This window comes from Mobula hypostoma, chromosome 15 (genome assembly GCF_963921235.1).
Source record: "Mobula hypostoma chromosome 15, sMobHyp1.1, whole genome shotgun sequence".
NCBI classification, from domain to species: Eukaryota; Metazoa; Chordata; class Chondrichthyes; order Myliobatiformes; family Myliobatidae; genus Mobula; species Mobula hypostoma.
In genome coordinates this window covers 39964433-39983650 of record NC_086111.1, presented here as the reverse complement: position 1 = coordinate 39983650, position 19218 = coordinate 39964433, and the positions used below count along the sequence as shown (strand labels likewise).

The 19218-nt window shown below is 38.3% G+C and overlaps 1 protein-coding gene across 12 annotated transcripts in view; it reads left to right on the top strand.

Annotated features, from left to right (window-relative positions):
• Positions 1 to 19218, top strand: part of LOC134356788 (microphthalmia-associated transcription factor-like) — a 267666-nt gene that overhangs the window by 118911 nt on the left and 129537 nt on the right. For all 12 annotated transcript variants that reach the window (XM_063067924.1, XM_063067922.1, XM_063067920.1 and 9 more), the window contains one exon: positions 15745 to 15994. In XM_063067924.1, the coding sequence (XP_062923994.1) occupies positions 15745 to 15994 (250 nt within the window). The remainder of the gene's footprint in view (positions 1 to 15744; positions 15995 to 19218) is intronic.

Here is a 19218-nt window from a genome sequence, read left to right as displayed (position 1 = left end):
AATGCATGTGAGATTTGTCCTTGAAGGAGCATATACTGTAAGAAGTTGTAAGTTTTTTTTACAATGTTTATCTCAGATACATAATAAACGCATTCAAATTGGAAACGATAAAGATCCAACGATAACGCATGTTCCTTTTCTTCCATAGATGCATATGCTCACCAGGCAATAGAAATTATAATTTAACTTTGCAATTTAACTTGGAGCATTTCAAAAACTGCCTGTTTCTGGGAAACATTGCGGAACATGCTGGTTATAAAGCTTTTTTTCTCCAATAGTGATTTAAGTAAAATAGTAACAGATTCCATTTCTTCTGCTCACCTGTAAAACCATTAGCACAAAAATCAGAGAAGTACCAGGAAATGCATAAGCCACACATCTAATTTGTCAAAGTCAAAGCAGATTATCATGGCACTTTCTACTGCAATTCAGCCCCGTGACACTGAAGGCCTTGAATTGCTCTTGTTCCCTTTTTCAAACATTTGTTATTTCATTTCTGGCCTTTTACATTTTGCAACAATGATAAGGGGAATAAATATATGAAGCCTATAAGTCTTCATCCCCCACCAACTACAAGGATAAATGCACAAGTATAAAGGATCCAGTTATTTGGAACACAACTTGATTAAAGCCAGGAAATATCATGCATGACATTAGGAGAGGAAAAGTTTACAGGAGAAAGTGATTCCTCTGTGCCTAATGTAACAATATTTAGGGTGATAAGTCTTACTAGGTTACCAAACGGATCATCAGCATAGACTTAACAAACATAGTGGATGACCAATTGTTTTTTCTTAAAAGGAGATAGAATACAAGGCTAAATTAGCAAGAAATATTTCAGAACATTAAGATCTTCAACACTGTAGAAGGAAGAGATTATCAGAAATAAATCTGAGCACCTTAGGGTAGAAGACCAAGTACTTGGAGTGGGGAATAACAAGTTGGCTGAGATATTTCTGAACCATAGCAGGACTGCTGAGGAACAAAATATTGAACTTAATGAAATTAAAGCTGCTGAAGAGAAAGCACTGTGAAAATCATGAGGACTGAAAACTGGCAAAACCACTACATGAGTTGGCATAGTCTAGAGTTCTAAACAGATGGCTGCACAGATAATGAATGCTTGAGGGATGTTCATTCAAAATTCCCTGCTATGGAACATTCTCAGTAGAGTGAAAGTAAATGAATTGTTGCTAATCAGGAATAGGGAGAGGAAATGGGGACCTGTAGGCCATGTATCAACTGAATAGCCTGAATGATGGTGGGGCCTCTGAAATTTCACTCAAACAGCAGTCACTTAAAATTACTCTTAAAGCTTAGACAGCCTGCACAGGCTCATTCACAACTGTGCAAGTATTCAGTGTAAATGTCTCTGACACTGAGAGGTATTTTAAACTACTAATATTTGATGAAAATAAATGAAAAGTTTTTTTAAAAAGTGTCTAAGACTTTTGAATCTAATTAAAAAAAAACTAAAATAAATCAATTAGCAGGCAAAAAGCTTGGTTTCCCCTTTACCTCTTAACTAATGAGGCCTCAGATTCTGAGCAGCTGCAAAAACTGAGAGGTAGGGTAACCATTGGAGATCTCAGCTAGACTGTGCTCCTCCACTGGACATGACAGGCAGCAGAATAACAGATTCCATGCTCTCAATCTGAAAGAGTTTGACTGCATTTGTACCAAAGCCCCAAACTTGCACCCATTTACTGGCAAGATATCAGACTGTATTAGGCAGATGGAATAAGGTGGGAAAATGTGTGGTTGTTCACTTTGGTAGGAGGGATCAAAAGTACAAATACTTTTAAAATTAATGAGAAATTAGTGAACCTTGATGATTTAGAGAGAAATTAAAGAGAAAAATGATAAAGTGCAGAACTATGAAGGTACATCCAGCAATTTAGAGGATAAAAAATGCTTGGAGTGCAAGGGAAACATATTTACTTATGAGTTCTCAGTCAGACAGAAAATCTGAGGAAGGACTTTTTTTTTAGAGTCGGTGCAGGGTGGACTCAATTAAATTAATTCTAGGGTTAAGTGGTTGCTTGTTAGGGGAGATTTTGAGTAAAAATTGATTCAACTTACTGAAGTTTACAAAAACATGTTCTCATTGATGTCTAAGAAATGGCCCGTGTCTAGAGGCATTAACTTGGGATATGGGGATCAACCATTTAGTGCAAAGGCACAGAGAAATTTTGTTGTGCAGATATTTATGAATTCTGAAACCCAGAGATCTGTGGATGCTGTGCTGAGTAAATTCGGGTTAATATTGATGCATCTTTGCACAGTAAGCAAAAAAGCAAAATGCAGAATTAGGAAATATGGTGAGACAGTGGATGAGGTGCAGGTTCAAATATGCCATTGAGTAATGGAGAAGGTGAACAATCATTCGTCAGCTTTGGGTCAAAATCTTGGAATTCCCTATCAAACCATATTGTTGGGGTAGCTTCATTACAAGGACTGTATTAGATGAAGAAAACTGTTCAGCACCACCTGTCACAGTGCAACTACAGATGGGCATGCTTTGCTGGTTTATCAGGCAAAAAAATTATCCAACTGTTGTCTAGAGCTGTGAAATAAACAGTAAGTGTGTGCTCTGTATCAAATGTTCTGAAATTGAATAGAAATGTTAACATTAGCAACAAATAATTTCTATATAGAATATTGTGATAACATGTGCTTTACAGATGGGGAAACTATGTGACAGTCCTAAGATTAGTCAATGTGACTAAATACTTGGTCAAATTGAGAGATTTTGAGAAGGAGACAGAGAAAGTAGGAAAGTCTGAGCAGCTTAGAGAGATGATTCTATAGTTTGGGACAAATGAAACTGATGGTAATATTGTCAATGACAATGATATTGTCAAAGGCTGCTAGGGTCAAAGAGGAAGCAAGTCCTGTAGTCTCAATGACCGGTGGCATTGACCTCCCACATCATGAAAACCCCGGAGAGACTTGTTCTGGAGCTGCTCCGGCCTATGGTCAGGCCACACTTAGATCCCCTCCAGTTCGCCTACCAGCCCCGACTAGGAGTTGAGGATGCCATCGTCTACCTGCTGAACCGTGTCTACGCCCACCTGGACAAGCCAGCGAGCACTGTGAGGGTCATGTTTTTTGACTTCTCCAGTGCGTTCAACACCATCCGCCCTGCTCTGCTGGGGGAGAAACTGACAGCGATGCAGGTGGATGCTTTCCTGGTGTCATCGATTCTTGATTACCTGACTGGTAGACCACAGTACGTGTGCTTGCAACACTGTGTGTCCGACAGAGTGATCAGCAGCACTGGGGCTCCACAGGGGACTGTCTTGTCTCTCTTTCTTTTCACCACTTACACCTCGGACTTAACTACTGCACAGAGTCTTGTCATCTTCAGAAGTTTTCTGATGACTCTGCCATAGTTGGATGCATCAGCAAGGGAGATGAGACTGAGTACAGGGCTATAGTAGAAAACTTTGTCACATGGTGTGAGCAGAATTATCTGCAGCTTAATGTGAAAAAGACTAAGGAGCTGGTGGTAGACCTGAGGAGAGCTAAGGTACCGGTGACCCCTGTTTCCTTCCAGGGGGTCAGTGTGGACATGGTGGAGGATTACAAACACCTGGGGATACGAATTGACAATAAACTGGACTGGTCAAAGAACACTGAGGCTGTCTACAAGAAGAGTCAGAGCCGTCTCTATTTCCTGAGGAGACTGAGGTCCTTTAACATCTGCCGGACGATGCTGAGGATGTTCTACGAGTCTGTGGTGGCCAGTACGATCATGTTTGCTGTTGTGTGCTGGGGCAGCAGGCTGAGGGTAGCAGACACCAACAGCATCAACAAACTCATTCGTAAGGCCAGTGATGTTGTGGGGATGGAACTGGACTCTCTCACGGTGGTGTCTGAAAAGAGGATGCTGTCCAAGTTGCATGCCATCTTGGACAATGTCTCCCATCCACTACATAATGTACTGGTTGGGCACAGGAGTACATTCAGCCAGAGACTCATTCCACCGAGTTGCAGCACAGAGCGTCATAGGAAGTCATTCCTGCCTGTGGCCATCAAACTTTACAACTCCTCCCTTGGAGGGTCAGACACCCTGAGCCAATAGGCTGGTCCTGGACTTATTTCATAATTTACTGGCATAATTTACATATTACTATTTAATTATTTATGGTGCAACTGTAGCGAAAACCAATTTCCCCCTGGGATCAATAAAGTATGACTATGACTATGACTATGACTATGACTAAGTCTGGAATTGGGGGTGTTTTTGTAAAGCTTAGTATTAAAAATAGAATAACAGCATTTTCCCTGAGATGTTTTATGTGATTGTAAGGTGGAAGGTCATAAGCTGAAGCATTGTTTTGGGTTATACTTAGTGCACATTACTAAAATGAATTGAAATTTGTTCCAAGTTCAGTTGTTTCAAACGAATGTCAGTGTTTATTTTGGAAATTCTCCAATCACAAAAAGAATAAGAGTGGTTCTACAGTATATCATTTCCCAGGAGTTACTGTTGCAAAGGTTGATGCTTGGTAGTGAGCATTTGGTTACATGTACCCACTGGTCCATATGACGAATGAGGATGATGTGAAGCCAGCCATTCTCATGCAGACAGCAACTGGGGGGTTAGGTGGACCTATCCTAGTTTGTGGGTCCAGGACATAATTCCTCTTTGGATCTTTCCCAATCAAGATCTTTAGGACCATGTCTAAAATCCTCCATGTCCTCTTGTTTAAATCCTGAACTATTCTGAAACATGTCAGCCAACACACCTCAGTCTTCAAGTGAATGAGTGAAGCTCATGTATATCAGGCCGCAAAACTTGTACTTTATCATTTCTCAAGTGCTAATACCTCCCTTAAACTGTATATGCTAAAACAAATTGTTAATATTGGTGTGACTTACTAACACAATAACTATTCAGTGACTGCTTTTCTACTTCATCAAAATAACCTCTGTGTTGCTTAATAATAACTAAGCCCATTTTCAGTTTTTAATGGTTGCTTTGAGCAATGAGTCTTGACAGTTGCTGATCTTTTGTGAGTTCCCTTTTGGTACAAACTATTGAAGTTATTTCAGAATATTTTGGAATATTACCTGGTCCATTTCAGTTTGGAATGTGGGTCTAAAGCCTGACTGAAAGTTGTATGTATGGTTTTCTGCATGTATACCTTTGATATGGTATCTGATATGGAATCCAGCTCTGTTAGAGTACAGAGTAGGAACTGTTGGTGTTTGTCAAAGAATTGAATTGACTTTATTTCTTACATCCTTCACATACATGAGGAGTAAAAATCTTTACGTTACATCTCCATCTAAATATTTCATCCATAAATTTATGGTTAAAATTTGTGGTTATACTAGAATATATTTACAGTGAAAACTTTTCTCTGACTAGGATACAAATTTAAACACACATATTAAAAATGTATTTAATTGTACCTTTTCAGGCTATGAATGAAAAGCAGAATGTTGTGTGTTTAGTTCTGGTCCCCTCATTATAGGAAGGATGTGGAAGCATCACAGGAGATTCACCATGAAGCTACCTGGTTAGAGGACAAGTCTTATGAGAATAGGTTAAGTGAGCTAGGGCTTTTCTCTTTAGTGCGTTGGGGGATGAGATTTAACTTAATGGGAGTAAATAAGATGTTAAGAAGCATTGATAGATTAGAAGTTTTTCCCAGGATGGAAATACAAGAGGGTATAATTTGAAGGTGATTAGAAGAAAGTTTAGTGGGGGTGTGTGAGATAAGTTTTTTACTCAGAGTTGTGGGTGCATGGGGCGGTAGTAGAGGCAGGTACTTTGGGAGCATTTAAGAGACTCTTAGACAGCACATAGATGAACGAAAAATGGAGGGCTGTGTGGGAGGGAAGGCTTGGATTGATGTTGGAGTTGTTTAAAAAGTCAGAACAATTGTGCAGTACTATTCCAGGTACTATGTTCTAATGCTGATTGGGAATTTACATTAGATAAGAAGACTGTGAAGGAGTTCATTGATTGTTTTAGAAGTAAGCGCTGAAGTATTTATCTGAAATTGATATTACTGAATAGGTGTTCATTTTGAGAAAAAGCTTTAAGAACTGTTTTGGTATCAAGGCAGCATCAAGTGTCTTGAGCAATATGAGATAGCAAAATGAAGTTAAACATGAAAGGAAATTAAAGCTTAATAAGATGAGAATGAGATCAGGAATAAAATTTGAACTTAAATTTTCATGAAGAGTATAGGATTATTAAGAACACAGCAAGCCAGATAATGCCCAAGATTATGGTATTGCTTTATCAAGGCCACCCAGCACAATTAATCTGTCATCAACCTGATCACCAAGATACAGTCCCTAGATGTTAGAATTTTTGTTTTTTGTAGTAAGAGAAATTGTATTTTTGGAGGGTAAACACTTAATAAAGCTAGATTGGTGAAAGTGAAAGATGTTGTTTACAATATTGAATGAAGGTTATATTTAGATAATCTTGTAAAAATTGGTTGTGTAGCAATAATACACTTCCCTTTATGGAAGATTAAAACTCGTCTTTTTTAGTTTTATTGGTGTCTATAGGAAAAATACAAGGCACAATATGAGTAATTTCTTAGGTTAAGCTGTATGATGTAAATAAACTAGCCTTAATATGCAGCTTATTGGGCCATGAACAATATCTTTAAAATGTAAGAGATTTCATAATGAAGTATGAAAGCTGAATCTAGTAAATCACAGTTTACAAAAAGTTAGTATTTACTGCTTAAGTGATCTTTTACTTCACATCTCAATGCAGATTAGACCAGATTTCCATTCCCTTCAATGAATTTAGTTAAGTGGGCCTTTTGTTTACATGTCAGTCCAGTTTTCGGTTGTTTAAACTTTTTAGGAATAAATCAATGCTAGAGGAAGTATCCAAATTCAATATTTTCTGCCAAATCATATGTCCATTGTTTTAGACAAAAAAAGGCTAACGGATTTTTCCTCATTATGTTAACTTTGCTTAAAGGACATAAGTGAATAACCTGTCTTTCTAGATTACTTTGTCTATAGAATTGACATAATCTGAACATAAAGCACAACAAAAGTTTGGTCTTTCTGTATGTGGTATAAAGATAGCAGCAAATGAATATAGTGAAGGTAACTGGATAATGATTAAATCTCTTCAATATAAGCAGTCACTTTTGGATGTTACTGATTGGAGTAGGGTGACTTATATTGTAAACTAGTGGTATTTGAATATTCTATTTATGGTAATTCAGGTTTAAACTAATGAAGCACAAGAGCAAAGTATCGCTTGGTGTTATTCATCCATAACAAAGGCTTTGAAGTATATCTTAAAAATGCTTTTTATCCTGATGGAAATTAACTCCCTCAAATATTTAGAATCTTACATTTATGTGATATATGCAATCAAACAATGCCTTTGACTTGGATTAAGTTTGTCATAACCTTTTTAACCAGCCTTGTTCTAAAGTGTGCTTGCCTGCCAAGATATTCCATTGAAATGGTGATCATAATACACCATTTCACGCTGGTAATGTTGAAGGTAACTTTGATTGACAACCAAAAAGTTTGATGTCAACTTGCACATTGAGACTATAATAATTAATGGACTGATTTATGGGGTAATTAGTCCGATTATTCAGCAGCTGCATTTGTTGGAGTGCAGAGATTTTTCTCTTTTTATGGAAGGGATTAGTGGCTCAGGGAAGGTTTCAAACTGACATCTTGTATTGAAAGAAACCCTTTAGTTTTTGTACATAGTATGCACCAAAGGAGAAAGAAAAATCAGTTTCTTGTCGTAAAGTCTGTTTTGCAAGGAAAACTTCATAAATTTATAGAAAGATTAGATATATTTGTTTTATTTTCTGTAATATGGATGGAAAAGCTCTCTCATTCAGTTTATTAATTAAGTGAGAGAGGGCATACAGAAATATCACATTCCCGCCTGGCAAAATATTTCTGCAGCCCCAACACAGACGGCAAATTCAACCTCATCCATCTTGCCAGTTTCCAAAGCACTTGGGGAAATACCCCGTTTCACCCCAGAAAAGGAAGGCAGCCTGTAATACTGAAGCAGCCAGTAAATTTATCCCAATCCAGACCTCAGGCCAACCCGAACAGCAGCTCAGATCGCAAACTTCCATACAGATGCACAGTGTTCTGCTTAAAGCTGGGGAAACTTAACTTGTTTTGAACGTTATGGAAAATTTCTAATGAGTTTTTAAATAAATTGGAAATCCTTAAGTCAGCTTGATCATATGCACAGGTGCCCGAAATTCACAACCAGTGGAGGGCCTGTATAGCAGTTTTATAAGTGTCATTACCAGTTTCACAGTGGCAAAGTATGGGCAGTAAGTGCTGAATAGCCAGCAATACTCATCTCATGAGTACAGATAGCAGGAATTAGAGGAGTAGATATAGACAATGTTCAATAGGTCATAAAAGCATGAAGGTATAATAGGGTTTTAATAGGTAGATGATTTTAACTTCCCTAATATTGACTAGGACACATATAGTGATAACTGATTAGATGGGCATAATTTATTTAAGCATCTCCAGTAGATGGCTCTCTAAAGAGGAGGCAACGCTTGATCTCCACTTGGGAAATGAGCTTGGGCAAGTGGATGAATGTCATCTAGGGAGCACTTTGGAACCGGTGACCGTCACCTGTGGAAAAGGATTGGACTGGCCCACAGATTAAAGTCCTAAGTTGGGGGAAGGCTAACTTTGATGGCATAAGACAGAAATTTGCAGAGGTTCGTTGGAAAAAGCTGTTAGTGGGTAAAGGAACATCTAGCAAATGGGAGGCCTTCAGAAGAGACATAGGGAGAGTTCAGGAACAGTATGTTTTGTTAGAGTGAAGGGCAAGGCTGGCAGGATTAGGGAAGCCTGGATAATGGAGGATATTGAGGCTCTGCTCAGGAAAAAGGAGAAAAAGTTAGGTAATGACAGCTGGAGTCAAGTGAATCTCGGGGAATATAAGGGATATAAGAGTAAACAAGAAATAAATCAGAAGGGAAGAAAAGGAATGGCATATCACTGGAGGATATGGTAAATGAGAATCCTAACAGAGTTTATAAATATGTTCTGGGCAAATGAGTGACATGGGGGAGAATAGGTCTCCTGAAAGGTCAGTGTGTTCATCTAAGCGTTCAGCAACTGAAGATGAGTGAGTCTTAAAATGAATTCTCCTGATCTGTATTTACCATGGAGAGCTGGGAAGTTCGAGGCATGGATGACCTGAAACATATTGATAATGACTGAAAGAGGAAATGTTGATGGTCTTGAGGACCATAAAAGTGGATAAATTGCCAGTCCTATCCAATTTCATGCAAGGATATAGTGGGAAGCAGGAGAAGAAATTCATGGGGCTCTGGAAATCTTTCTCAACCCAAAGGCGGGGTACTTGTAGACTGGAGGATAGGTAATATTGAACCTTTATTTAAGTTCAAGTTTAATTGTCATTCAACCATACATGAATACCCATGAATACAGCCAAGTGAAACAGTATTACTCTGGGGCCAAGGTGCAAACCACACTACCAACAGTCATACACAGCATAAGGTACATATCGCACATATAAGATAGCAAGCGCATATACAATATCAGTAAAATATAATCATGCAAACAATGTATAGTCCAAGACCCTGAGTCCATGAATGTTGCAGCAGTCAGCAGTCGATACTATACAGCTTGTCTTCTGTTTAGTGAACACTGAGGACAGCACCAACTCCAGCTTGCACTCTGCACCACACTGTCCCTGGCACTCTGCTGGAGTGCACCAGCTCTGACGCCTCTCTCCTGGGCGGCTGTAAAGCAGGTGACACTGCAGCTCAAGGCCCAGTCCTCACTACAATCAAGGCCATGCAGCCTCTGTGCCGTCCACCCCTTCCACCCATCAATAAATAAGCGAATCAGAGCATTCCTCATTCACAATGTCCAGCAGAGTCTTGTGATCACAAGAAAAGCGACTGAGAGGATCGCTTGATATTGGACTGCACACCGCTTTCGCGCATCAACTCTTCTGACACCTCTCTGATGCAGGCAGCAGCACGATCCGCACAGAGTCCAGCTCCTTCAGTTTCTCAGCCAACAAGCAACTTGCTGAGGAATGGCAAGTGGAACTTAAGTCAAATTGTTATATTTTAGAAGGACAAATAAAAGTAACATTTTTATATTGAACAGAGGGGCCCTGAGTATTGCTGTGAAACAGAGGGACCCTGGAGTACAGTCATATAGTTCCCTTAAAGCGGAATCACAGGTATATAGGGCAGTGAAGAAGGCTTTTGGCGTTCTGCCCTTCATCATTCACTGTAGAATACAGAAGTTATGTTGCAGTTGTAAAATACTTGATGAGGCAACACTTGTATTCAGTTTTGGTTACCCTGTTATAGAAGGGATGTAATTAAACTGGAAAGAGTGGAAAAAAAAGAGTTCCAAAGATGCTGTCAGCACTCAAAGGAGCCAGGCTGGCCTTTATTCCTTGAAACGTAGGAGACTGAAGGGTGATCTCATAGAGGTATATAAAATCATAAGTGACGTAAATAGGTGAATAGTCTTTTTCTAGGATGAAGGAATTGATAACTAAAGGACATAGTTTTAACATTAGAGGTGAAAGATTTAATGAGGACTTGAGGGGCAAGATTTTTCACACAGTGCATGGTAAATATATGGAACCAGCTGGCAGAGGAAGTGGTCAAGGCAGGTACATTAGATACATTTAAGAAGTTTGTGGACAGATATAGGGATGTCAAGAGTTTAGAAGGATTTGGGCCAAGTGCTGGAATATGTGACTGGCTTGAATATACGTGATTCTTGGTCAGCATAGACATGCATAGCTGAAGAGCCTTTTTCTGTGCTTTGCAACTCTATGACTGTGTAGGCTTAATTATATGCTGTTTCCTCTCTCAACATCTCCTTTCCCCAATCTTTCTTATCTTTTTGACACCAAGTCACAGAGTCCTCCTTCAATTAGTTTACTCACAGCTTTTTGCCCGATATTCTCCTCCCTGCTGTCAAGATTTTGTTTTCGCATATCCATCCCACATTTTGCTATTTTTCCCCATTCCCTCTCCAAAGTGATACTTCTTTCCAGTAAATTTCACTCATCACCCCTTTGGAATATCTTCTCCTGTTTTCTCTCACAATGAAGGTTATCACTTCACTCCCTGCTACTTTCTATCTTTGCTTAACAATATTTTTTCTCTTTTTGTCCCCTCCATAGCATTCCCTGCCGTTCTCCATTCTGCTCCTTGCCACACCCCAACCTAATCAATCTGATATGGTTCTACCTTGCTCACTCTTGTACTAGGCTATCCCTAAGCATCCCTCACTGAGAACTCCCTCTGCAGCTTGCTGTACATGTCCATCAAGTTGGGTGTTTGTAGGTCAGGGGTTGGAGGAAAACTGATCCTAAAAATAATAATGAGACTGTGCCACTTAGTTCAGCAGGACACTCGAATCTTTGGCCTTCCAGTTTCAGAAAAATCCCTGCACCATCCCCTCGTACGCATAAATGCATTTTATTCCAAATGTTGCAGGAGCATACACACAAAATTATGTCAGCATATATTTGGGCAAACTCGCAGTTTATTTTTAAATTGTATGCCTTTATTAATGCAAGGTGTCAGCTAAAAAAACGCATTTTAAAATAGATTCAGCATAATACTACAATGACATTTCATTTAATTTATAGTGAGTGTTAGAGCTATAAATACATCAGCATGTTAAATTTATTCTACTGCCTTAGAATGCAGCTTATTTTTGCAAATTTCCACCTTAATATTGACCTCAGGAGATTACTGTGATTACTTTGAGGCTACAAAATTAGAAATTTGTCTAGCACCATTCAAAGTCTGTTAGAAAGATTGTGGCATTTGAAGGAAATTACTTATGTGAAATACTAATCTGCAAAAAGCATATCCTTTCTGCCCTTCTAAAGTTTGTTTGTCATAGATTGATAGAGCAATATGGCATGAATGCTGGCCCTTTGGCCCAATGGGTTCATGCCAGCCTTGGGTCCACTCAGTTAAAGCCAATTTTTGTAAAAGGGCCGACAAGTACAAAAAAAAAGAAGAAATTGTCTTCTTTATTCCTAATGGACGGAAAAAGTTCAGGCTTAAGTTTTAATTAGAAATATAATTATTTGGCGGATGATCAGATTCTCTGGGGCATGCAGATTGGCCCGTTTTGGTGTAGTGATTGATTGCAGTTCAGAAATAAATTCATCATGAGGGATTATTTTTTAATTGGCTTTTGACAATAAAAGTCGTGTTATGAATAAACATAGTAAAATACATTTTGTTTGAAGATCATAGTAGGTGTTTACTAATCAGGGATATTCACTCCTTGAGTTAATTTGAAAAAAACATTCTTGATTTGGGCAATGGTGGTAAGGCCATACTGCCCATACTTGTTTGTCACTGAGAGAGAAGAAACTGGATTGAAAATGAACAGCATTTTCTCAATCCATTTAGAGTCCAATGGAGACTGCTGGAGGAATAGGCACGTTTCTGTTGTGTCTAATTACCTTACTATGGAGCCTTCCAGATGCCACAGTGACAATGTCAGCTGGTATCAGCCTGCACTCCCCACCACTGGTCATTGCATGGAGTCTAAGGCTGTCAGTTTTGCAATGATCCCTACTGGCAACCCACATTATGATAATTGATTGGACTATGCAGCGTGCAAATTGTGGTTGCAGTTCACACTAAAAATATCCATTTCCTTCTTGGGGTTATCTGACTCCTACCTTACTAGGGGGTGAAGTACCGGTCCTGTGAATCAGTTTAGACTGAACCTACTGAAAGCAGGTGCATGATATTTTAGAATTACCTCTATGATTGATTGATGTCGCCAGTGTGCACATCATTGGTAATTCTTTGGATCATTTAAAAAAAAATTGCTGTCAACTCTGTCATTGTGCCTAGCAGGCAAGATTCCTGAGTTGCGAGGGTTAATGGGTGACTTGACATTAGATTTTGTATAGTTCTAGTAAAGCACCAGTTTAGCGCTAGTAAAAGATCTGTGGCATTGCCCTAGGCTCATCTGTCTTCCTCTTTACCCTTTCCTTTCTTTGGGTTCAGCATGCTTACTTTGGATCTGAACTCCACATTTCTGTCTTTTCCTTGAAGAAACATATCATGAACATATTATAGAGCCATAGAAACAGGCCCTTTGGCCTATCCAGTCCATGCCGAAATGTGCACCGCGGACCGGTTTAATATTGACAATATTCTTGCGGACCAGCCAACGGGGGTGGGGGGGTGTGGGGGGTGGGGAGCGTGTTCAAGTTCAATAGTGCGTGACAGGGAATGAGGAAAGGTGCAGCTGACTCATAGTGTTTCATATTGCCAAATCATATTGTTTCCTCATGGCCCGGTGGCACATGCTTTGTGGCCCGGTACCGGTCCGTAGCCGGTGGTTGGGGACCACTGCTTTAGACCACCACCTGGAACATAGCCCTGCATACCCCTCCCATCCATGTACCTATTGAAACTTCTCCTAAATGTTGCAGTCGAACCCGCTTCCATCACCTCTACTGGCAGCTTGTTCTACACTTGCACCACCATATAAGTAAAGAAATTTCCCTCTCAAATTCCCCTTGTGTATTCACCTTCCACCCTTAACCTATAACTTCTAGTTCTAATCTCACCCAACCTCAGTAGAAAAGGTCTGCTTGCATTTACCTGATCTATACCTCCCTCATGATTTTGTCCCCCTCTATGAAATCTCTCCTCATTCTCCTACACTCTGGAATGAAGTCCTAACCTATTCAACTTTATCCTGTAACTCAAGTTCTTATGAAGTATCTTGTGCAGTTTGCCGTTTGCCTTTGAACATTGGCAACATTTTGAGAACATTTTTAACTATGCTCTCTGGAAGATGATAAGCATATAAAATTGGGATAGGGTCCTACCTACTGTGTCCCTGTAGCCCATTTTGATTGACTACAGCCATAAATTATGAGTAGCTGGAACATAAACTAGGAATGCTCCTCTAGCTGATTGATCTCTGATTGTGGGGACCCATTAGCTATATCTGTCTGAGATTTGAGAAGTGGTATAATGGTGGCTTCCGTTTAGCGACTGCATAAAAAGTCAAGGGAGGCTGACAATGGTAAGTTTTTAAATGACATTTATTGAGGGCCATTTTCAGGACAGCTGGTCTGTTTTCCTTCATTTGTTCTCTCATTCCGATCTACTGACATTTTTGCTTGTGACCCAAGGTGGGTTTCCTTTTATTCTTTCAATTTTAATGGCCATTTTTGTTTAGAATGTTGATTATTGAGATTGGTGTGTTAAAATTAGCAAATCTATGATTCTAGATGGCTGGTCTTTTGTTACATTATGTTCCTTCTTGGAATTAATTTGAGCTCTATATACTGTGTATAATTCCAGATTGACGTCATGTTTGTCAGAATAGAGCAGTAACCAGGTTTGTACAGCTTTGGCAACAGATGTGTTACTGAAATTAACATCTGTTCTGTGTCAGTGGTATCATAACCAAGCAGTAGCACATAATTGACAAAAGTTAGTGTAGATTTCCGATATGCTGGTGACCTGCTGTTTTGTTTATTTAACAACTCGAGAGCAATGCATTTCCATTCATTCCGTGTGTGCCTGGGAACATCTCAAATTATTGTAAAATGATCAGTGCTCCAGAATACAATTTAGGGCACGTTTTAAATTATAAATTTCAATTTACATTGAACTTATTGCAGCTTTTAAACTTTATAACTTCGAGCTTTAGCTTAAGAAACTTAGTAATCAAGATTTAAATGTTCTGTTCAAAATTTTGGGCTTCAACAGATATTTTCACAATTTTCTGATGTTAAGCTTCCAATATGATCAGTTACCACTGAGATGGTAAAATAGTTTACAACGGAGGAATGATGATTCTGCCTATATATCGAGTCAGGTGTTCATATCACTTGGGCCCTCTCAGTCATTAACGTATTTTTCTATTCCTATTCTCGAATGATGCAGTATGATTTCAATAATGTCAGAGTTATTTGTCTTCGCCATGTTTGGTAGTAATGTGATCGAGGCTGAGACAAACAAGGAGCAGACCCAAGCCACTTGGATCTTTGATCTTGCTCCATCACTAACTGAGATTGTGACTGATCTAACATTCCAACTAGTCAATGTGGAAATTTCACTTTTATTAGATTTATTAGTTAACTACTGTACTTAACAATGTTGCATCGGTAATACTATGTATTAATATCAGCAAACATATTGGAATACTTTGTGATACTATGATCACAGAAAGGTCCAGAAAGAGCTCATCTGGCCCTTCGTACCTCTGGTGGCTCTTCAGGAATTCTGTTATGTTAGACCCATCTTTTCCCATAAGTTAATGAATATTTCCCCTCATGTTGAGTTTTATTTAAGGGAATGATATGAGTATTGATCTAATTTGCTCTGGCTTGACTGTTTTTTATAGTTAAATAATGTTTTGATGAGTGAAATCTATTTGACTTTCTTAACACGACTGACAACTGTGCGTATTCTAATGTAGATCTGATCTGTGGCTTCAGTCATTTGTCATCAACTGGGATTTGTGTGTGTGTATGTGTGACTGTTGAGGGCAGAAATCAGCTTAAAGTTACCAGAACGCGCATTGTTTAACTGCAGATTTCAGCTTTCGAGTTTTAGTCAATAGTGTGAGTTGCTAGCACATTCAGTGAGCTACATTCTCAAGTTGATAAGCATATTTCTGTCTCATCTGTTGTTTTCTTCTAACGGAAGCCTGTTTTCTCCATTATTGGTTTCATCACAGCAATTCATCAGAGCAGCAAGGATCATCTAAACCCCCGTTAACCTCCTCCAATATGACATCACGAATACTGCTACGGCAGCAGCTCATGCGTGAGCAAATGCAGGAGCAGGAGCGACGAGAACAGCAGCAACAGCAGCAAGCAGCACAGTTCATTCAGCAGCGAGTGCCAGTCAGCCAGACACAGGCCATCAACGTCAGTGTCCCCACCAACCTGCCCACAAATACTCAGGTGCCAATGGAAGTCCTCAAGGTACGGCTTAATTTTCATAATCTCTATTTCTTATCAGACTGCGCTATCTAACAAATCAATATTTTTGAACAAATGTTCAGTAAGACAATGAAGAGAGAATGATATTCTACCTAATCTAGCTGAGCCATAAGTGCAGCAGGAAAATTACATGTGACATAAATATTTTAATGTTTATGGATATTTTAACATAATGCTCAGAAGCTTGCAGCGGTTTTTTTTCTGGATAGCATTATAAAGTAAAAGATTTACTGGTTTGGAAAACAGAAATAAACTAAATTTGATTTACAAACAATGTCATGTTGATTTTAAAGTTTTTATGTTTTTCAGAGGTTTTTTCTTGAACATTTTTCCAGTTGAACAAGTTTAAGGTTTTCATAGAAACTTCTTTGCTATTTAAAACATGCAGAACTTTTAACTCTTTGCCAGTGGTCACATATAATCCAATTTCCTCCAATGAGTTGATGTCTTCTAACAGCCTTGATTCTTCATCAGACTAGCAAGTGCAGAAGCTTTATTAGTATCTCCTGCTTAACGAGACTATTGTACATACTTTTCTAATTACTACATGATCTTGATATGGGAGCATTTTGAATTTTCCTGTGATGAATCTATATTTAGTGTCTGACTCCCATTATTGTTTTCCTTTATATCATTTAATAAAGGAAAAAATAAAACTGGAACAATTAGATCAATACACAGTGTTAGAATAATAGTTGTGTTATTTATCTGTTCTTCCCATCAGGCCTAGGAACAATTTTGAATTTGCTGAAGCTCATATAAATAATTGAAACATGCAGTCTCTGTACAATACTTATTTGGCATTAAGTGTTTATTGTCTTTGAAATGACATAGTTTAATTTGATATACAGTTATTTTTTAATTATATAAAATGCCATCTTTAATTTGTAAGACTTTGCCTTGTTGTCATTGCTAAGCACACTACATTTATTTACATTATTGAAAATAAGGTGTAATTTGCACTATTTGAAAACATCTCAGATACCAATAAGAGTCGAAGAAGCTTCACATGTTCTGAACTTTGTATTACTATGTTCCCCATTCTTTCCTTGGAATAGCAAGTTCTTATAAATAATGCAGGTTTATATAAAATATGCGATATTCAATCATCTCAAATAAAGATGCCATTCTTCCTATTTGAAACAAAAATACTGAGACTTTTTGGAAATCGGTTGCCAGTACAGTGCTCATTGTGAGTAGTAAGGCTTTATCTTTTTATTAGAAAGGAGTTGTAATCATTTTACTTGTATCATAAGAACATAAATGAAATCAAAATGAGGTATTTTGGAGAGCATGTGTGAAAGGTTGCAAGAAAAAAACTTCTATTAAGACGTACACAATTGTTGTGTAGATCTGAATAATACCAGGAATGGACTGTGGACTTCTTTCATGTCTCAGATGATGCATGACAATCCACTTAGAAAAAGATGGTTACAGGAGTGTTGAATTGTTGTTGTTCATGTTGGAAGAAGGCACTAAAGTTGCCTCTGGATCAAGGCAGGAGAAGTCAAGAGTTTCTGATTAGTTTCCAATATTCCTTTCTGGAGGCAACTTATGAAAATATTTACAGAAGACAAGAACATGGTGCAGACCACAGCTTCTCACACTTATAGTCCAGACTCGCATAGATATTTGTTACTTTGGCAAGATGTCAGAGGGCATCTCAAATGCCTGGAAATGTATTGCATTTAGTGGTGTGAACAACAAAAAATATGCAGGTTGATCAAAATTTCTACTCAGAGTTAGAGTCTAAGAACACATTGGAATGTTGGGTAATTGGATTAATTTCTAAGAAAGTTTCCTTTCATATTGGGGTAGTGTATGACATAGTGTGGTTAAATCAAAAGGGTTGAGAAGATGTGTGTACTTTTCAAATCAGTGGATTCCAAACAAAATATTGATGTCTTATTTTCACTGAGCAAGGCTTATTCTATTGGGATTTTTTTTTAACCCTCCCAACAATTTCTATCAGCTATATTCTCTTGTTTTGTTCTTACATATGCCTAATATAAAGTACTGATCTGACTGCATCCAGGTGATGGCTTATTAAGGTGTATGTCTTTGCTAGTTAGTTGGCCGAATCTTTGCTGAGCCAAATCCAGCTCACTGGTCACTTATCTTTTTGAGCAGTGACAGCTGTTACTGATTTGGACAGGACCCTCATTAATATAAGTCAGTTGTGGTGCTGTAATGTTGCTGTTAATACCAGGTAGCGAGCAAGAGGAGATATCTTGTTATGTTAAAAGCCTTGCAAAGAGTAGTAGAATCATTGTTCTGGTGCCCACAGGCTTCACCTGCTCTAACTACCCTTTTCAAACACAAAATGGTTCTGATCCATTCTCTGTGTGCTGTCTTCATGCACATGAACTGCTTATGGTCTCTGCAATTTCTTTAGTTCTTTCTGTAATCTATAGCTGGTTAGATTCAGAAAATTATCTGTTGGAGTGCAAATATGGCTCTGGAATTAAAATCAACCAAGGTGGCCCAAAGAGGTGCCAAGGATGCAATAACTGCCTCCTGCTTGAAGGATCAATCGTACATTTCCTCTCTCACTCAAAATCGGGTTTGAAATATTTCTTTTAATAATTTGGTGTTTACAGCAATGTTGCTGCTCCTGAAATTTAAACGAATTGTTAGTATTGTGACATTAGTGCTGAAAATTTTAAGGACCTTCATTTCCTTAGACTTGCTGCAAGTATAAAGATTAAATCTGTATACACTATATGCTTTCAAGCTTTTCTTCAAAATGGAATGGACAAATGGACACGTGAATAAATTCACAAATGTGTCAAAATAATCTTTGTTTATTTTCCCTTTTTTAAACATCATGCAATTTCTTTTTATCAAAGCCCACTTGATAAACTCTGATTTTGAAGTATTTGTGTGTTTCGTATTGGAATATTCCAATAAAGAATATTATTTATTTTGTCTGTGGATCAGAAAATATGATCAGTTATATTACTTTCATATATTAGAATGTTTTTAACTATTCTTTCACTGATACTGATAGGTATTGATATTCATTCTTCCATGGCATAGCATTTCTATTCCAGTCTGAAGATTCATTCATCTGTGATCTGCTGCCAGGAAGTCTTGAAGAGCTACTTTTTGTCTTTCAAAGCCCTTTGAAATCCAAGGCAACACACATAAAATGCTGGAAGAACTCTGCAGGTCATGCAGTATCTATGGAAATAAATAAACAGTCC